The sequence below is a fragment of the Crinia signifera genome, chromosome 12 (assembly GCF_055691185.1).
Source record: "Crinia signifera chromosome 12, ASM5569118v1, whole genome shotgun sequence".
Classification (NCBI taxonomy): Eukaryota; Metazoa; Chordata; class Amphibia; order Anura; family Myobatrachidae; genus Crinia; species Crinia signifera.
Window position 1 is genome coordinate 74,748,724 of NC_139228.1, and position 21,345 is coordinate 74,770,068.

Below are 21,345 nucleotides of genomic sequence, written 5' to 3' on the forward strand. Positions count from 1 at the left end.
ATGTATATTTGAATGTACATCTGTACTGTGCACTTGTTTGCTATGTAGTACAACTGACACTACCCATTCCATATGTCAATCCAGTCCACCACTTAGCCACAAGTAATCAGTGCTAGCATCCAAATCACATGTGAAAGCACTCCAAATTCAGGTTGGATGCTAGCTACTTTTCATTCCACCTCTGTAGTAGGGGCCAGTAGAAGGTAAGTGTACACATGGCAGCATGGGCTAATTTTTGTAAAAGGTCTGCCACTATTTGCTATGTTTCTGCTGCATAGCTTTCATTATAAAATAGCTGTTTAGAACCTTGTGGAGTTAGGTGTAAGTGTCTACTGATGCAGACTATTTCACCTGGTGCTTCTACCCATGTTTGGTGGATGGTATAGATTATATATAATGTGTTTCCATCTTATTTTACACTGTCTGTTTAGGATGGGTGTGCGATGCAATGGGTTAGCCGTCTGTTCTGGCGCATACACGCTGTTAGTGTAAAAATGAACAATAAAGTTAATACCAAATATCACTCTGATCAACCAATGACAGCACATGATTGTTTGATTTGTGCCATTGCTAAGATGGCGGCCTATGGGAGAGCAGCCCCATTCTCACCCGCGGAGCTGCGAACTCTGGTCTCCGTTATGGAGACCAGGCTGGGGCGTGCCGGCCCTTTTATTACAAACCGGCAGAAGCGCCAAGCATATGCAGCGGCCCGCAGGTGCATATTCGCACAGCTGGAGCGGCGATGGTCTGATCTCAGGCGGCGCCAGCCTGATAAGCTCCAGCAAATACGGGCCAGCATTGCTCGATGTAAGTGTTTACCCATTAAATGCCCAATTGTACAATATTGCTGACATGACCATTTTTAAACCAATAAGGTAACCTGCCTGATCCATGAGTTAAACATGGCATACAATATATGAGTGCTACTTCCTGTTTGACACCCTGTGATGGTCATAAAATATGTTATTGGGGAGGATTAATGCTTGTGATGCTTACAATGGGCCAAATGTCACAGCATACCTGCCATGTTACAGGCTGTGTTTTGTAAAGGCCACTAAGGAGCTGTTTGCCTGTACAATTATCAGTACTTATAACCTTTGCATTTATAGGTTGATAAGGCTTAATACAAATTACCACTAATTGGCACTTTTTTTATTTTTCCCAAACACAGCACGTGATCGAGCAAGACAGGCCCGGGAGGAGGCAGAGGCGTCCCAGGCCCAGGAGGAGGTGGAGCCAGCTATGGGCGAGGAGGGAGAAAGTGAAGAAGGGGTGGCGGAGGAAAGGGATGAAGTGGTGGAGGATGTGTGGGCAGTGGAGGCGGAGGTGGTGGCTTTCGACCACGAGGTGGCAGCCGAGGAGGAGGTCGTGCCAGCCGAGGAGGCCCAGGAAGAGGGGGAGGATGAGGAGGCCTGTGAGGTGGAGCAGGCGGCCGAAAGTGGTATGTATACATAAAGATTCATTATTCCTTTTGTCATCCACTATTTGATATGTAGCACTGTTGATTCAAATGTGTTTGAAAATACTATAAAGGCAAACAACAAATTGGGTAGCAACAGACACACTTTGGGGTTAGATAGGGTGGCCAAACCATCCCTTTCATCCTGGACACATATTAATGACACAGGTTGTGCGGATGGCTTTCAGGTCGATTTTAAGTGCCACTGAACCTGTGTAGTTAATCTGTATCCAGGAAGAAAGTGATGACTTGCTCATGTAAGGGTTACATGTCCCTGCTGGTTGCATACAATCTGTAGCCTCATATAGGTGAGTAGAGTTTACTGGTGATTGATCTTTGTAAACTAGATTCAGTATGGCATAAATGGAGTATGGACAGGTGTGGCTTAGACTGGAGTAACAAGTGGTCAGTGCCCCTGGGCCCTCCTCTAGCTAACCACCCCCTGCGGTCTGCATGTATGTTTTGCACCATAATTGTGTGTGGATTTGGTCTTAGTAATGCTTTTGAGCATGGGAGTGGGTTAGTGCTGCAGCTTCCCCTAACTGGCATTCTGACAATGATTTCTGGAGCAGACCATCAGCAGCCAAGCCATGCTTGATTGCACAAATGTACTGAGCATTCCTGAGAGTTGTGTAACTCCCCTGCCAGGCTCCATCATATAACGGACACTGAACTTTGTTTGCCGAATTGTGATTGGTGCAGCGCGTGACATGCTTCTCACAGCTTTGTCATGGGTGGGTTTGGATTGAGAAGGAGCAGTATGACTGTGAGGTGTTTGACAGAGTAAAGGGTAGAGGGCCAAAATCAGGCTTTCCATGTAGTATGTATGCATGTATGTATAGGTGTATGTCTCATATATATAGTTATATATGTGTGTATACTGTATATATATATATATATATATATATATATATATATATATATATATACACACACACCTGTCACGGTGCATGTTTAAAAAGTAGGTTTGATTATGTTAAATGTATGCATGAATATCATTAGTAATTTTTCAATTTGAATTTCCTCCACAGATGAGCCTGCCCAAGCAGAGGAGGGTCGCCATGGGGCCCTCCTTAGACTGAGAGGCCTGATGAGGCAAATGCTGGTAGAAATGGACCGCATCATTGATGGGGAAATTAAATTTTTTTGTTGTGGAAAGTTGTTTTGTAATAAATCGTTATTTAAAGTTCAAAGTTGTCAGTGTTTTTTTCTAACATGCTAAAGTATATGTGTAACTTGTTTACAATCTTTTAAATAAGCAAAATGTACATAGTGTATATAGATGTATGTTAGGGTCACATGCTGTAAGGGTTAATGTGTGTCATGAATGTAGTAGGAATGTGGGTCAGTATAGATGAGCATTTAATTGATTGAAATTTATAACAATCCCTTTTTCAGGAGGTTGGAGAATTGCCTAAGTGGGTCATGTGATCGCTGTGTGTACTCAGTACAAAAGTGTGGGATTGAGCGTAAATACTCCGCATCGGGGCGTACGGACAGCTTCCCGTACGTTCTGACGCGGTAAGACCGTGCTTGTGCGGAAAGACCGTGCAAGAATCTGTACGTTTCCACCGCACACGCACGGTTTGTATGTCGTCCGTACACACGCCCTGTTCTTAAAGAGTGAGTCCGTCCGAATGCGGAGGACACGTGGGCGTTTCTACGGACGATGCCCGCACGCCGCCGCACAGCGTGCGGACCGCACTGTAAGAATTCGGGAAAGTACGCACCGATCAGAATAAGGGCCTATATACTGTATGTAACACTTGTTGTGCCTTATAACTAAAATGTCATCATTAATAATACTCTGCATTCCGCACATTCCCTATAGTCACCATTATATTTTTGTGTGAGTTTGTGCGTACTTTTTCTTTCTTCTATGGCGGTTTCATCTCTGGTCATGACAACACGCAGGCCACTAATGAAAAACTAAGGTCTTGGCATTGACATGTTTTTCCATCTGACAATAGCAGCTCTTGTTACAATTGTGTTGAATTTCACATTACTTGGCTGTTGCTAGGGAATTGTTTATAACGTTGCACAATGTCCACCTGAACTGCTTAAGGACAACAAGGAAAGCCAGGACGGGTCTCCATCATGGTAGCCACTGCATGTACTGTAGATGCAAAATGTCTTAGCCTTAATTTCTTCAGGTAAGCTTCTATATCAGAAGTGGAAGCCAGCTGGGTGTGTGCAAATCATAACACTACAGGTTGAGTATCCCGTATCCAAAATGCTCGGGACCAGGAGAATTTTGGATAACGGATTATTCCGTATTTCGGAATATTTTAATATTTCAATGATGTATTTTGAAGTATCTTGCATGTATGCTGTATAAACACATAATATACACACAAATATATTTTATTACCACATAAAATACACACAAATATATTTTAATTGTTCAAAAAACAAGGTTTCAAAACGTGAAACAAAATGTGTGTACTATCTCAGCACTGAATTTGAATGCCAAGCAATCATTGTCTTGCACATATATAGTGCCAGTTACATATCATGTCCCCAGTGATGCTGTTACAAATGTCCCCAGTGAGTTTTTAGCAAAAAAAAATTTTTTTTTCACTTTCTGGAATGTCCGTATTTCGGAATAATTCGGATAACGGATACTCGGATACGGGACACTCGACCTGTACTGTGTGGCATAATGTGAATAAGGGTCACTATAGTGTAGCATCATTTAAATTGTGGTACTATTGTGTGGTCACACAATTATATACTGTATAGTATACAGTTATCATTGAAGAGAAACTCATCCCCATTTTTAACTGTTAGCCGTTGATTATGTTTTGATTTATGTTTTACATGTTTTATTTGTCTGTATTTTTTTCATATTTATTATTATTCTATAGCATTCATTTTAATGGTTACATCCTAGTGCCCTTAGCTTCTTCATCACCTATCATCGTTGTTATCGTTGCTAATATTTTAGGTTTATACAGTGACCCCAGGTGCCAGTATCATAGGCTGATTAGGAAGGTTTGAGCTCTTGCTTCACACCATCACCACCATAAATTCTACCCTAGGTAGCTGGTTCCATGTCGGATGAGGACTATAGTCTACCAAGATGACTGTAAGTGCCCCAGTTGAGGAATAGGGAAGGATCTCCACATATCATAGCAACCTTGAGGTTTGGTCCAACTACCTGGCTCCAAACCTCCATTATATTGTGGTCCAGAACTGTAGCATGGGTGACAACAGGGGTGGATTAGGCCTTTGGGGGGCCCGGGTCACATGAAAAGCCTGTGTTTGTCCCTCTGTACATTACTCTGTAGAATACCTCACAAACTCAGCGCTGCCTCTGATTAAAAACCTTCCCATGAAGAGGCCACTACTGCTGTTTCCATGGACCTGAGAAGCTTGTGATGAGCTCGATCAATCAGAGCTTAGCACAGGCTTCTCAGCCTCTGACCTCTTGTGCAAAGTCTCATGGGTCAACTCCCAGTAATGCACTGCACAATTGTGCAGTCAGTGTGCCTTGGCTCCCAATGCTCAGCACCATTAATCATTGTTACATTTGCAGATAGGAGAAGCTGCAGCACTACCCCACAGCGATGCACAAAACCTTTAGGTATTTTTTTTTTAAATAAACATGCTGACCATAGGGGGCACTAGACAGAGGGAGGTCCAGGGATACTTACCTGGGTGACACCATGATGTCACAACACAGCTTAACAAGTTTTTCACTTTGCCAGGGGTGTCTTGAATGAGTCTAGATTGCTACTGCCTATCAATGCAGGAATTTATTTCTAGCTAAACATGTATTAATTGTTTACTTTCCATACCTTGTGGTCCTTTTTTTACGTACAGGATATTGATTCAGCCAACAAAATGGCTGCCTTCCCTACACATGCAATGCAGAGGCACTACAGGGCCAGAACAGTCAGATTGCTGGAAATGAACATTGGAGTATAGACACCTGACAATGATTCGGCCAATTAACTAAAGCATCAATGATGCCCAGTGAGAACTTCACATCAGTGTCTGGGCAGAATCAGCACCATGCTGAGTGATTGGAAGCATTCAATTAGATCCATCTGTTTGGTGTCAGATCAGATGATCAAAGTATTAACCAAAGTCAGCTACAGTATATCTAACATAGAACTAATAGGGAGATAGTACACAGAGGAAGTAGATGTTTAATTTAATTAGAATTCACATTGAAACTATTGAAGCCGGGATTTTACTGTATGCACCAATTTCATATACTTAAACTTAAATGGATTTTACATGAACAGAAAACATATTTTTATGTTTTAGGCTTTTTAAATGTATTGCCCTGGGTGGTACCAATGTTACTTAAAACACAATAAAAAATTGGTACTTGTTTCCTAGCACGGCACCCACATTTCCAACGTACGGGAATGTAGTGAAATTGCATCGCATGCCGCAATATAGTGTCATACGATGCGTGCAATGCGATGCGATTTCAGTCACTCCCATTCCCGCTCACTGTCTCCCGCTCCCTTGCTCACTGGTAATCCCGCCCCCTGTCACGTCCTCACAGAAATCACTCTGAGGTGATTTTGTGAGAGGAGTGGAAGTGCATTTGTGAGCTAGTGATTGATTCTTGGTGATTTGCTTATTTCGACTGAAATGGCTGCTGCGCAGATTTTATTTTCATTGCCGCAGACGGAGGCGGAGGCAATTGAATTCTTCCAGCGCAATCAACTTTTGCCGGTGGCGGCGAATTGTGCCAATGGACACACTATGCGGCTGAGTCTCAAGAAAGGTATGTGGCGGTGCCATGTGAAGGTTTGTCGGCTGAAGGCAAGCCTTAGAGCGGCACACTTTTTCCCCAGGTGCCGCTTACCCTTCCTGACATTGTTGAGGTTTATCTACTCCTGGGCGCAGGAGATGGCTCTGTAGAGTACTGCCAGCTGCAGCTTGATATGTCCAAGAAGACTGTACAATAAGTGGATGCGGGAAAACTGCTTGATGGATCTAATGGTGCAGCCGCAGCGCCGTATTGGTGGGCCAGACCGCATAGTAGAGGTGGACGAGACCTTATATGTCAGGAGGCAAAGCAATGTAGGCCGATGTTACCCCAGCAGTGGGTATTCGGGGGAATCTTCAGGGAAACAGGGCAGTGTTTCCTGACAAAGGTGGCCACCCGCGATGCCAGCACATTAATGTCGGCTATAATGGACAACGTAGAGCCTGGATCTGCAATATATACAGACTGTTGGAGGGCGTACAGCACAGACCAGCCGCGATTGGCCGGATACGAGCACGCCCAGGTGAACCACAGATACAATTTTATTGACCCATCAACGGGGGCACATACGCAGAACATTGAAAGGATGTGGGGCGGATGTAAATGGCGCAATAAACGTCATCGGGGAACCGCAAGGCACATGTTGCAATCGTATTTGGAAGAATTCATGTGGCGGAAAAGTTTGGGTGGGGATGACCCTTTTGGACGTCTCCTCCACGCCCTGACTCTGCTACCGAAGGACAATTAAATGATTTGATCTTGATTACATGGTATTAATAAATCTTTCCTGTTTTAATTCAATTGTTTGTACTTCCTGTTATTTTATGGTTTATTCGTTTTTTCAGTAAATTATACTTCTTAGTCAACACATGTCGTCATTTCTGTGTCAGTTGCATGATTTTGCAGGGGTGAATGAGTTAATAAAACAACACCATTATCCACGGCATCCCGAAGCGTGGTGAGCGCCCCGTGAGGGGCGACTGAACACGTCCTCCGACCTTTCATTCCGCCACTATCCGCGTCGGCGTGGGGTTGACTTTAGATTAGTGTGGCAAGCGCAGCGAGCCACCGAGCCCGAAGCGTGGCGAGCGCATGCGGATTACTTTACATGTATTACGCTGCGCTCGCCACGCTTCGGGCTCGGTGGCTCGCTGCGCTTGCCACACTATCTAAAATCAACTCCAATAGGAGGAATGAAAAGGTCGAAGGACGCGTTCCGCTGCGCTCGCAATGCTTCGGGGTGGTGTGGATACTGGGGTAGACGCTAAACAATGGCGTAGGTGCAGATGCTTACAATTGTAAGCAGCCATCACATCACATACTATGCACACATCACATTACATAGCATCACATCTCATTGTAAGCAACCATCTCATCTCATGGCATGGCTGCTTGTACAATGACTTATCGCATCACATCGCATTTCCTGCCATGCGATCCTATAAAATATTTTATTGTTTAAGCACTCCTGTGCAGCTAACATGGACATCGCATCGCACGCATCGCACAGCACTATAGATGGTACGTGATGCGATGCGAAGCCACACTAATTCAGTCCCGGCGCCTGCCACAACCACCCTTCTGGCGAGTGCCGGTGGAGAGGGACTCCATTACATTGGGATGCACGTGCGTCTCATGCGCACGCGTGTCTTAGTCTCTCGGCGGTCGCTGCCCATCTCCACTTCAGGGAGACCGGCAGGGTTGGGGGGGAAGGAGGGTCGGGGCAGCGAGCGTGGGACCGGCGGCGGCGGGGATCCAGCGTCTCATGCACGCACGCCCCCCCTAGTGGGAGCTAGACTGATGAGTGAGAGAGGGAGATTGCTGCTATGTCAGGGAGTCTCATGCAGAATGCAGGAGGGGAGGAAACTATGATGTAACAGTGTAATGTGGGCTAGGTGACATGAGGGAGATTTCTAGACTAATGAGGGAGAGAGGGAGATTGCTGCTATATCAGGGAGTCTCCTGCAGAATGCAGGGGGGGGGGGGGGTTACTATGATGTAACAGTGTAATGTGGGCTAGGTGACATGAGGTAGATTGCTAGACTAATGAGGGTGAGAGGGAGATTGCTGCTATGTCAGGGAGTCTCCTGCAGAATGAAGGAGGGGAGATAACTATGGTGTAAGAGTGTGATGTGGGCTAGGTGACATGAGGAAGATTGCTAGACTAATGAGGGAGAGAGGGAGATTGCTGCTATGTCAGGGAGTCTCCTGCAGAATACAGGGGGGAGGTAACTATGATGTGACAGTGTAATGTGGGCTAGGAGACATGAGGGAGATTGCTAGACTAATGAGGGAGAGAGGGAGATTGCTGCTATGTCAGGGAGTCTCCTGCAGAATGCAGGAGGGGAGGTAACTATGATGTAACAGTGTAATGTGGGCTAGGTGACATGAGGGAGATTGCTAGACTAATGAGGGAGAGAGGGAGATTGCTGCTATGTCAGGGAGTCTCCTGCAGAATACAGGGGGGAGGTAACTATGATGTAACAGTGTAATATGGGCTAGGTGAAATGAGGGCGATTGCTAGACCAATGAGGGAGATAGGGAGATTGCTGCTATTTCAGGGAGTCTCCTGCAGAATGCAGGAGGGGAGATAACTCTGATATAAAAGTGTAATGTGGGCTAGGTGACATGAGGGAGATTTCTAGACTAATGAGGGAGAGAGGGAGGTTGCTGCTATGTCAGGGATTCTCTTGCATAATGCAGAAGGAGAGGTAACTATGATGTAACAGTGTAATGTGGGCTAGGTGACATGAGGGAGATTGCTAGACTAATGAGGGAGAGAGGGAGATTGCTGCTATATCAGGGAGTCTCCTGCAGAATGCAGGAGGGGAGGTAACTATGATGTAACAGTGTAATGTGGGCTAGGTGACATGAGGTAGATTGCTAGACTAATGAGGGTGAGAGGGAGATTGCTGCTATGTCAGGGAGTCTCCTGCAGAATGAAGGAGGGGAGATAACTATGGTGTAAGAGTGTGATGTGGGCTAGATGGCATTAGGGAGATTGCTGCTATTTCAGGTAGTCTCCTGCAGAATACAGGGGGGAGGTAACTATGATGTAACAGTGTAATATGGGCTAGGTGAAATGAGGGCGATTGCTAGACCAATGAGGGAGATAGGGAGATTGCTGCTATTTCAGGGAGTCTCCTGCAGAATGCAGGAGGGGAGATAACTATGATAGAAAAGTGTAATGTGGGCTACGTGACATGAGGGAGATTGCTAGACTAATGAGGGAGAGAGGGAGATATCTGCTATGTCAGGGATTCTCCTGCATAATGCAGAATGAGAGGTAACTATGATGTAACAGTGTAATGTGGGCTAGGTGACATGAGGGAGATTGCTAGACTAATGAGGGTGAGAGGGAGATTGCTGCTATGTCAGGGAGTCTCCTGCAGAATGAAGGAGGGGAGATAACTATGGTGTAAGAGTGTGATGTGGGCTAGGTGACATGAGGGAGATTGCTGCTATTTCAGGTAGTCTCCTGCAGAATACAGGGGGGAGGTAACTATGATGTAACAGTGTAATATGGGCTAGGTGAAATGAGAGCGAATGCTAGACCAATGAGGGAGAGAGGGAGATTGCTGCTATTTCAGGGAGTCTCCTGCAGAATGCAGGAGGGGAGATAACTATGGTGTAAGAGTGTGATGTGGGCTAGGTGACATGAGGGAGATTGCTGCTATTTCAGGGAGTCTCCTGCAGAATGCAGGAGGGTAGGCAACTATGATGTAACAGTGTAATGTGGGCTAGGTGAAATGAGGGAGATTGCTAGACTAATGAGGGAGAGAGGGAGATTGCTGCTATGTCAGGGAGTCTCCTGCAGAATGCAGGAGGGGAGATAACTATGATGTAAAAGTGTAATGTGGGCTAGGTGATATGAGGGAGATTGCTAGACTAATGAGGGAGAGAGGGAGACTACTGCTTTGTCAGGGAGTCTCCTGCAGAATGCAGGAGGGGAGGTAACTATGATGTAACAGTGTAATGTGGGCTAGGTGACATGAGAGAGATTGCTACACTTATAAGGGAGAGAAGGAGATTGCTGCTATGTCAGGGAGTTTCCTGCAGAATTCAGAAGGGGAAGTAATTATGATGTAACAATGTTATGTTTGTGAGGTGACATGAGGGAGATTGCTAGACTAATGCAGGAGAGAGGGAGATTGCTGCTATGTCAGGGAGTCTCCTGCAGAATGCAGGAGGGGAGGTAACTATGATGTAACAGTGGAATGTAGGATAAGTGACATGAGGTAGAATATATTAGTGCACTGAGCGCAGCGAGGCACCGTGCCCAAAGCATGGCAACCGCATCGGTACACTGATGCCGTGTCCATGTCGACATGTCAAATTCTAGGACAAAAGAAACATATAAAAAGCGTGTTGACCTTTTGATTGTCGACCTTCCCATGGTCCACCTAATGCTTGTATCGACATTCTTACCCTGTTGACCTTAGGAATGTTGACCTTTTTTATCTGTCGACCTTCTTTGAGTCAACCCTATGACCCATACCCTACTCTGTACCTATACATTTTATGTTACGGAAACATCACTATATGCATTGTGGGACAACTTGCATTTTTCCTGTAAGGTTCTTAGCATTCCCTTCAGTACAGAACACAAACCTTCATCTGCAGATCATTACATCGCCTGCGCTCCAATCCATATGTCATAACCCTGAGCCAGTATTCCAGAGGGTGAAATTAAGCAGCCCGGTCATAAATCAGCGCGGGCATAAAAAATGCACTAATAGACTAATCCGAGCGAATGGACAGGTGTTAGATCAGCAAAATAAAATCCCTGGTAACACTGTGATAACAGCACAATCATTACATCCTGGATCTATATTCTTACGTTGGTGTGTGGGGGATTATAGGAAGGAATACACTCAGGCAGGACATAAGTGGCACATTATTACAGTATGCTAAAGCTGACGGGGAGGGAGGTCGGCTGTCCCCGGAGCCAGGTTTCTTTTTACATAAGTTATTTATATAGTGCTAGCAAATTCCACTAAATTTAGGATTAGAAACCAAGCAATAGAATGCAACGGGGTATGATTGGGAAGCAAACACTCTATGGGGGGTATTCAATCTCGGTGACAATGCTGCTGTTTCCGAGGGGATTGAAGGCAGATTCCAACAAAACAGATCTGATGTTAAAACGTGTTGGTCTGTTTAATCAGATTGTCAAATTCACAGCCATTTCTTGACAATCTGGGGCTTTTTTCTCAAACACGTCCCCCTTTCTGACATTCGAACATTGAATTCTGGCTTTTTGTCAATTTTCTGTTGAGCTGAGCAAAAAAGGCCCAGGATTCCAACTGTCCAGATGTTCCACACTACTGGAAGCATACCCATCACAGATGTTCCAACAGTCAGAATCCCAGGTAGAATACCGCCCTATATCTTTGGTTCACACACTGGGTGCTCTAAAACACTTTTTGGGTAGCATGGTTTAGTGGTCTAGAAGCAGATCAAATTAGTAAAAGTCATTCTGATCAGGGGTGGGTTTAGGTGTCAGGCGGCCCCTAGCCACATTATTGGCTGCTCCCCAGCCCATGTCACCGCCTCTTTCATTTTGGGGCCAATCCAGATCCCTCAGGACCCCCCAAGCAGGCTCAACAACACCAGGACACCTCAAGGTCCACAATTTGCCATTGTCCCACTCCTGTCAGTTGCTAAATAAAGTATTTAAAAAAATAATTCATAATGACCTAATAGAGGAATCACCTGCTCTTATCAGCCGGCTCTAAGTATCCATTCATTATATAACATAGATTTCCTTTTAGACTTATTAAGAGAAGAGAATAACTCCACAATGAAGCAGTATAATAACACAATATTATTATAATCTTTAGGCATGCACTAATATTTGCATTTGGAATGGAATGTGCAGGCTGTCAGTCTCTCTGCCCCATCAATGACTGCCCTAAAGTAAGGCCCAGCCGTTACTACTGTTATAAATGTAAAACTCTGTGGCTATATATATTTAATATGCATGTGTAAGGGGCATTACGGTGTGTGTCCTATAGTGTAAGGGGCTTTCCAGTATGCGGCGTAATGTGTAAAGGCTTTACAGTGTGTAGTGTATAATGTAACTGGCATTACAGTGTGTGGTATAATGTGTAAGGGCCATTTTTGTGTATGGTGAAATGTGTAAGGGGCATTACAGTGTGTGGCATAAAGTGTAAGTGGCACATAGTGTAAGTGACATTACATTGTGTGGTGTAATATGTAATGGGCATTATGGTGACATTTATAGTTATGCCACGGTTATCAACAATAATAAACATAATGTGAAGTTGAACATGATACCTTGGGTTTGCCAATATAATCCGGCTAGCCAGGGTATCAATAGTATTTAAAAAAAAACTATGGCCCATTGAGTGATCATAGTTTAAATTTTAACACTACTCAGTTGATGTCTTGCAACAGTCAGGTCATAGCCTAAGAGACATTTTAGTCAAGACTGATGACTCTTCATGATAATGCCAGTCGTCATATTGAGGACCGTAAAGGCATTCAAATGCGGGAATTCGCACGGTGGGAGGCGTTTGACTGTAGGCTATGCTGCGAAGATACGCAACCTAGCGAACAGGTCTAATCAGACCCTCAGTATCTGATAACCAAAAGCTCCTCATGCTATATTTCCTCATATTTTCCCAATGTGTTGAAGATCTGTCCCACACAGTGTCCTATTAAGGTCCACACGGGTCTGGAGATGCAAATTCTGAAAGGCCTACTGTGTGACATCATCAAAGGATTGTAGGAAATCATTTCAGTATCTTCAGTGCGTGCTGATAACAGCTGGCAAGTAGGCAAGGAAAAAGGCTCCTCCAAATGTATTGACTTAAAGCGTAATTACACCACAGAGAGCCGCCGCGCACTCTTATGAAATTAACTGCCATAAACAGACTTCTTTATTGCTCCTGTGGAGGAGAATTCTTTCGAACAGGGAATGTCAAGGTACGATATTATATATGCAGAAGGCTTCGGATCTCCGACCTTTCGTTTTATGGCTGTCATGAATCAATGCAAACGATGCTTTTAGCATAAGCATATTGCAAGTGATCGATTTTTTTTATTCTTCATTAATGGAGATTGAGCTTAAGACTTGGTGAAGATACCTTTCCGTGTGCTCCGTGTCACCAGCACCGTACATCATAAACATCTTATTCTTTGCTGTCATTAATGAAGTCGGTCCATGGAACTACTGTAGGTATTGACGGCGGAACTTCAGCATTGGAATAGAATGACTTTCAAGCGGCAAATAGATATCTTTTATTAAATCATCATTTTTATGTTGCACGTAGAGGTAAAATGTTGACACTCAGCATTTACCCGAAACAGGTCTGGATTTAAGCAGCTGTCCCCATTCAGATGACTAATTTAGTGGTTTATCTATTACAGGACGAGACTCCAGTATCCTCAGATCTGTTATCCGCCCCTTTTTTCATACTTACCAAGTCCCCCGGTGTCTTTAGCTTCTTCAGCGGTCCCAGGAGTGCATTGTGCGCCCGCAAACTTATGCAACGCCCTCCTGCGATACTGAAGAGGATCCTGAAGGCCTCCGTGGATGTCCGGGGACACTGTGGACATTGTGGGACCATCGGGGCACAACCAGGGGACCAGGTAAGTATTAAAAAAAAAAAATATTCCAAAAACCTTCAGCTTCTTGATAGCATTTTATATGATGTACAGTACTTAAAAAAAAATGGCCTGCCTACAAATATATGATATGGTGGGGTCAGTGCTTTGAAGTTTTGCCGTTGCTAGGGTACTGAGAAGCCTTATACCGGGCTGCCCTCCCAACATGCCCTTACTGAACTTTGCCTGTTACCCTTCTCTTCCTGTCTGAAAGTGTTAGGGATGCCACCAAGGTGGTATAGGTGGTGCTGTTGCACTTGCCCAGCAGTCCTTAAAACCTCCTGCAAACTACGGCTTCACCTATAACAGCCCCTTTTCCCTGTTGGATTAGGTCCACCAGATACTTGGGTGCCGCCAGGTCTTAGGTAGGACAAGGCTGCTACAGGAGGCTGGGCAAGGCAAATACAGGACTGGAGTCAGACTGGGACACAAAAGAAGCACCAGACACACAGGACAAACAATAGACACACCAGCACACTACTATATGTGACTGGCACCTGACTACTGTGGCGGATGGTGCACACTAGCGTCACTGTACAGTAGATGTTATAAGTACAGGGTAGTGAATTGCAATGGCAAGGAGTTTAACGATACAGTCGCTGAGTATAATATGAGCAGCCAAACGGACAGAACCGGAATGTGAAGCAATACCAGTTACAGGCAGACAAATGGACTACTGGACTGCAGAGCAGCATTGGCACAGGTGGGCAGGGTCAGTATATGGAAGTGATCGCTGGTAGCGACACATCACCAGTAATGAACAGGTAAGCAGACAGGAAGTGGAGTAGCTGCTAATAGAAACACACCAAATAGGTCTAGGGACTGGACTGGGTAGCAGTGCCAGTAGCAGATGTACTGACACCTAAGCACAGGTATATATACACACACAGAAGCTCAATAGAACCAAGTACATAAATAACACAATAAGGCAAACAGAAGCTCAGTATGAGCAGGGACAGACAGGGCAAGGTATATTAAACAGGACAAAAGCAGAAGCTCCATTAGAGCAGGTACAGGCTGGAATATGCAGGAGAAGTACACAGGAGCAGGCTCTTGCAGAGCCACAGCAAGCGCAGCGTATCTCAGGCAACACCGGCTAGTCAAGATTAGATCAGAATGAGGATTTGTCAGGAAAGACTGAGAATAATCTGCTGCACTAGCTAGAAACAAGCAGTATAACCAGCACAGAGCTTAGGGCAGGCTCTGTAACATAGGGAATCTCAATCAGTGTGGCTGGGAAAAGACAAGCCTCTTGATACACAGATATACTGCAGCTGGACAACCAAACACAGAGGTAATGGCCTAATTATGTGACAGGTGAGTATTCAGACCAAACACACAGGAGTCAGGCTGCAATAACACAGACCCACCAGAGGTGGCTCGTAACAGAAAGATGTTTTTCTTTTTTTAAATAGTCTAGCAAAATATATATTTTTCAAATTATCTAAATACATTACTCTTAAAAACAGGAGGAAGCCAGACAGACAACTAACTGTATTAGTAACAGTTGGAATATTCTCCACTAAATAAACTTTATTTCTTCTACTGTTGGCCTTATAATGCATTTGTATTGCATTTCTATGGCAGAGCTATGGAATCAGTGTACTGAACCAGGGAGTCTTGGGCTAATTTGACAGGGGGCTCAAATTACTCGTTATTCAATGTACCAAGGGATCTGCTGTGCAAACACATGCCTTATTTTTCAGCAAGACGTCCCACCATCCTGTGCACAGATTGCCCGCAGCCAGGCCTGCGCCACATAAACTACTACCAACATTAAATGTACGTTGAACTGTGCAGATAGAGTTTGTACTGACGTATTTGTTTTACTGAAATTTAAACTGAAAAGAAAACAGGTAACCCAGCATCTCAGTGCCAGACTGTAGGGAATTCAAAATATGTTTTAATTTGTACTGTACAAAACAAATGTCGGTCTTTGAGTAGGAGGAGTGTGGGGGGCCTTGTCTTCCTGCTCCAGGCCTCAACAAAAAGGAAGGGGGCTATTTATTGAGCTCTATTGAAGACAGGATGTTGCTAAGGGCAACCATTCTATTGTCTTCAAGAGGGGCTAAATAAATAATAAGAAGATTTGGTACCTATAGCAACATCCCATCTTAGTGAATAAACCCCTAAGAATCTGAACAGAAGACAGGCCACAGCAAACCAACAATGGCTAACTGATCTTGGGCAAATAAGTAATGTACCGGTGAAGCCGGGGTTTTACAAGCTTTTAGGCATTACACTGTTACACATAAAGGGGAGCATTCAATCCCAGATTCCGGCATGCCGGACGTTTTTCGACAGTCAGTATTCAATGAAAGTCCAAGAATTGCCAGAATCGCCCGCGGATTATCAATCCATGGCCTTTTCCGGGAAAACAGATCCGACTTTAAAAAGAGTAGGATCTGACAGCCGTCAATGCTGTCGTTACCGGCAGCATTGAATAGGCGCGTGCTGCTATTTCTTCCAGCGGAAATAGTAACACAGATGGTATATGTGATAATCATATAATTTACTTATTAATTTCTCTTCATTTCTTAATCCCAAATCGAATCACTTACAGTACACCACTTTTGCTTCTCTACTCTTGTATCCTGTCAATTTACTTTTGTCTGCTTTTTCTCTTTTCTTTTTTTTCTACAGCGCAGAGAGGACGCCGCAATCTGCTGAAATGTTAAGCAGACTGCAAAACAGCACAGTCTGAAAGCTGACTGACAGCTATGTCAGTGTGCCTCAACTCACAGTGTCAGAGGCGGGGCTTGGGGGAGGAGGAGCCAATGAGCTGTGAGGAAATGTTGTGTACAGCCCAACCTTGGACCCAGGTAATGTGTCTTCATCTCTGAGATCTCAGGGAAAGTTATTAAGAGTGGTTTCTGGGAAACCAGACCCCCCCCCTCCCCCACCCCCACCGGTGTGTGCGGGCCTGCTGATACACATGTCCCAAATGTCATGGTTGGCTCCCAAGGATTTTGCAACTAGGCCATGTGCCCAACCAAATAGCTAATGTATGTACAATGGATTCAGTATTGAATCCCGGCGGTCGGGATCCCGGCGTTCAGAATCCCGACGCTGGAATCCCAACAGCCGAAATGCCGACAAGGGGGGGACGTGGATCGCCCCCCCTTGCGGGCTCACTGCGCTCGCCACGCAGCGGGCCCGGTGATCGCTACGCTCGGCACACTAATTTATTCTCCCTCCAGGGGTGTCGTGGACACCCACGGAGGGAGAATGTGTCGGGATTTCGGCGGTCGGGATTCCGGCGTCGGGATTCTGAACGCCGGGATCCCGACTGCCGGGATTGTAACTGTATCCCTGTACAACATATACCTTTTATTTACATGGCTGAAGTGGCAAATGCACAATGCATGGGTACCCTGGACATTGGTGCTGGCATTGCGTACAGTTGCTGTGTGCTAGTTTGATATTATCCTGGGTACAGTTGTGCGTAGGGCATTTTTTGCTCGCTAAGCAGTTGCCCTTCACCTCCCGCCCGGCAAACATATGCCCGCCCATTGCTGCCTCCGTGAATCCCCTTGTAAGCATGCGCCAACCATCAAATGATTCCCCCCCATTTGCAAATAAAAGTCAGACTAAACTGACTTTTATTTGGCTGGGAAATGTCCGCCAGCCGCCACCCTGTGCAGACTTTGACCCGCCTGAGTTCGCATGAGAACGACCAATATTTTTCTGGGAGCACCCAATGTTTTTGTGGACACGCCCAGGAAACGATGGGTGTCCCCAAGTGCCAGCCCCCTTGTCCGGCCACTGCCCACCCCACTGTTTGCGTACACCTCGGCCACTGTGATCGTTGCCAATGGCGTTTGTACAGCGGCTCTACGCATGCGTATATATTCGCAAATATGCATGCGCAGAGCCGCACCATCGGTCCCCGGGGCGAATACACTGGAGACTGTTCTTTATTTATTGTGCTACACAAATACCCAGGATACCTGGATTTATTGTAGAATATTTTTAATATTAGCAGATTAAAAACAACTTTTGCATTGAACTATAATCATTCGTAGATTTGCGTTTCTGTCATCTTTAGAGATCTACGCAGCAAACATCATGAGCAAATAATTAAGTAGCAAGTGAATATATTACCCCGCTCTGTTGAGTTAGCATTATACTGTACATTTGCACCTCTTGCTTTGCAATCCCTGATCTACTTTTGTTCCACTAGATGGCGTGAAACAACACAGTAACTGCCAGGCAAGTACTTTACGGGAATGCTAATATATTCAAACAAATTATTCTGATTGAACATTGAAGAGTCGTTGAATATTAATTTCTGTTTGTCCTATTATTTTTTTTTAACACGCTCTTCATGTGTTTTTGGAACAGGTGAAAAGCACATTAATAACACACAGGTCTGAAGGAGTCATTGAAAAGATTACAAATGGCCAGTGATGCTCACATATATTAAAGGGCCCTTATTCTGGTTCACTCGCAAAGGCAAATTCCTTCTCAAATGACCAAAACCATGTGCACTGCAGGGGAGGGGGTGGGGGCAGATGTAACATGTGCAGAGAGATTTAGGTTTGGGTGAGTTATTTTGTTTCTGTGCAGGGAAAATACTGGCTGCATTATTTTTACACTGTGATATAGATCTCACTTTGAAGTAAAACCCCACCCAAATCTAATTCTCTCTGCACAAGTAACCTCTGCCCCACCTGCAATGCACATGGTTTTGTCCTTCTGAGAAGGAATTTGACTTTGCAAGTGAACCAGAATAAGGGCCTAGAAGTGCTTTAAGTGTCAGGTAATTGCAGGATGAAAACCTTGCTCTTATTTTTGAACGCACTTCTATAGTGTATGAGCAGGAATGCAGACATTCTCCAGATAACCACCATTGTTTTCCAATGCAGTGATATGACGGAACCTTGCAGCTGATTGAATTCTTCCTTGTAAGTGGGAACCAATATATACAGTATGCAATATTCATTTATTTGCTTTTTGGAGGAAAACATCACTTTTGCTGTTCGAACTATCTCCCGGGGGAAATAAACATGATTTAAATGCTTTTGTCATTTTCTCTTTTTGACTTTAATTACAGTTGGCATTCCTTATTCATTCATATGTATCATAACTCCTACTACACTTACATGTCACATTCTAAACCAAGGAACATTTTTGAACTGCATTAGAGAACATTCAGATAGGCTTAACAAATACTTGAAATATGTAAAAACAACAATAATAATAATAATAATAATAATAATAACAACAACAATATATATATTCAGGATATTCATTTATATGGGTGATTATTTGCAGCTACAAATGCGTGAGACGTTAGGATTTTGCTTTTGCAAACCAACCAGAATAAGGCCCTCTGTGTACAGCATACACCATCGGGGGGTGCCGGACGGGGTCCCGACAGACGGGATCCCGACAGGCATTCACCTGACGTCGGGATCCCGACTGTCAAAACACTGACAGCCCGTCGGGCTAATGACTGTCGGGATCCCGACTGTCGGACCCCTGTACCACACCCCCGATGGTGTATGCTGTACACAGAGGGCCTTATTCTGGTTGGTTTGCAAAAGCAAAATCCTTCTTTAATGGACAAAACCATGTGCACTGTAGGTGGGGCAGATGCATACCTCCCAACTGTCCCGCGTGGGGGGGGGGGGGGTGCTGGGAGCATGCGCACACAGCGTCTATTCTTGTAGCCAGAGGGGCTGGGGGCTTAGCCAGCAGCTCATGGAGCTGCTGAGCATGACCCCACAGAGGCAAAAATGGGGCGTGGCCTCACAGCAGCACCACAAGTATAGGCCACACCCCATTTTTGGCAGGCCACGCCCCCAGACATTTGCCACGTACCTCAAATGTATCCTGCAGACAGAGTTGTATTTTGGTCGGGTGTGTTAAAACTGAAATCTAAATAGCAGTGTAGAAATAAAGCAGCCAGTATTCACAGAAACAAAATGTCAACAGGTGACTTTGACACACATTTTTTGAGGGGGGGGGGGGGGGGGGGGGGGGTTTGAAATCTTCATTACTGTATATGTTACAAACATCAACGCAAATGTAGGTACTGCCAACACTTCAGGAAAGGTTACTATATTTTATAACAACCTGGATAGTAAGTCAAGGAAAATGTTACATACCACCCAAAAAATATGTTGACAAATGCGTGTCGACCAATGTCATAATGAACTTTTCATCCTGTCAACATTTTTGTATCTGTCAACTTTAAGCACTGTTGACCTTTCATCTGTTTGTACTGGCTGACTTATATTCCATAAGTCAGCCGGTACAAACAGATGAAAGGTCAACAATTGATCTATACCGATTTCTCGCGCAATCGTTACACAGGTAAAAAATCTGTGATTTTTATTTTGTCACCATTTCCACTGACAAAAATCCCGGGTAGGTGTTCATTCATATGCATTCTTATGTCAGTAGAAAAGGGGTATGAGACAAAGTTGACCTATCATCCAGACACTGCCTGATGTTCATACTCTTTAATGTACAGTACACGTTTTCCTACATATGGTCTCAGCTATTCTGTGTCTTCTTCGGGCAGTACGGACAGGTGTAATGGTTAGCATTACTGCCTCACAGCGCTGAGGTCATGGGTTCTATCCCCACCATGTGTTATATATACAGGGCAGTACGGACGGTGTAATGGTTAGCATTACTGCCTCACAGCACTAAGGTCATGGGTTCTATCCCACCATGTGTTATATATACAGGGCAGTACGGACGGTGTAATGGTTAGCATTACTGCCTCACAGCACTGAGATCATGGGTTCTATCCCCACCATGTGTTATATATACGGGACAGCACGGATGGTGTAATGGTTATAGCATTACTGCCTCACAGCGCTTGAGGTCATGGGTTCTATCCCCACCATGTGTTATATATACAGGGCAGTACGGACGTGTAATGGTTATATTACTGCCTCACAGCGCTGGGGTCTATCCCCACCATGTGTTATATATAGGGGGCAGTACGGATGATGTAGTGGTTAACATTACTGCCTCACAGCACTGAGGTCCTGGGTTCTATCCCCACCATGTGTTATTTATACGGGGCAGCACAGTTGGTGTATGGTTAGCATTACTGCCTCACAGCGCTGAGGTCATGGGTTCTATTCCCACCATGTGTTATATATACGGGGCAGTACGGACGGTGTAATGGTTATATTACTGCCTCACAGCACTGAGGTCATGGTTCAATCCCACCATGTGTTATATATATGGGGCAGTACGGATGGTGTAATGGTTACATTACTGCCTCACAGCGCTGAGGTCATGGGTTCTATCCCCACCAAATGTTATATATACAGGGCAGCACGGACGGTGTAATGGTTAGTATTACTGCGTCACAGCACTGAGGTCATGGGTTCGATCCCCACCATGGCCCTAACTGTGTGAAGTTTGTATATTCTCCCCGTGCTTGCGTGGGTTACTCCGGGTACTCCGGTTTCCTCCCACGATCCAAAAATATACTGGTAGGTTAATTGCCTCCCAACAATATTAACCCTAGAATGTCTGTGTGTGCGTGTACATG

The 21,345-nt window shown here is 44.9% G+C and overlaps 1 protein-coding gene across 2 annotated transcripts; it reads left to right on the forward strand.

The window, feature by feature from the left end:
• Nucleotides 1-12,986: 12,986 nt before the first annotated feature.
• On the forward strand, nt 12,987-18,038 carry LOC146050669 (uncharacterized). Of its 2 annotated transcripts, XM_083167795.1 has the most exons (5): nt 12,987-13,142; nt 13,587-13,808; nt 15,530-15,605; nt 16,467-16,645; nt 18,007-18,038. In XM_083167795.1, exons 1-3 carry the CDS (start codon nt 13,068-13,070, stop codon nt 15,584-15,586), a joined length of 354 nt encoding a protein of 117 aa, XP_083023921.1. In that variant the 5' UTR covers nt 12,987-13,067; the 3' UTR covers nt 15,587-15,605; nt 16,467-16,645; nt 18,007-18,038. The 2 variants fall into 2 exon arrangements, with proteins under 2 accessions (XP_083023921.1, XP_083023922.1); XM_083167796.1 differs by lacking the exon at nt 15,530-15,605.
• The last annotated feature ends 3,307 nt before the right edge of the window (nt 18,039-21,345 follow it).

What these genes read in the sequence shown, in the direction of transcription:
- LOC146050669 (XM_083167795.1), top strand. Translation starts at nt 13,068, where the DNA reads ATGAAATTAACTGCCATAAACAGACTTCTTTATTGCTCCTGTGGAGGA. An exon ending in TTCGAACAGGGAATGTCAAG is followed by an intron (nt 13,143 to 13,586) that starts GTACGATATTAT and finishes TATCTATTACAG; the next exon opens with GACGAGACTCCAGTATCCTC. An exon ending in GGGCACAACCAGGGGACCAG is followed by an intron (nt 13,809 to 15,529) that starts GTAAGTATTAAA and finishes CTTATTTTTCAG; the next exon opens with CAAGACGTCCCACCATCCTG.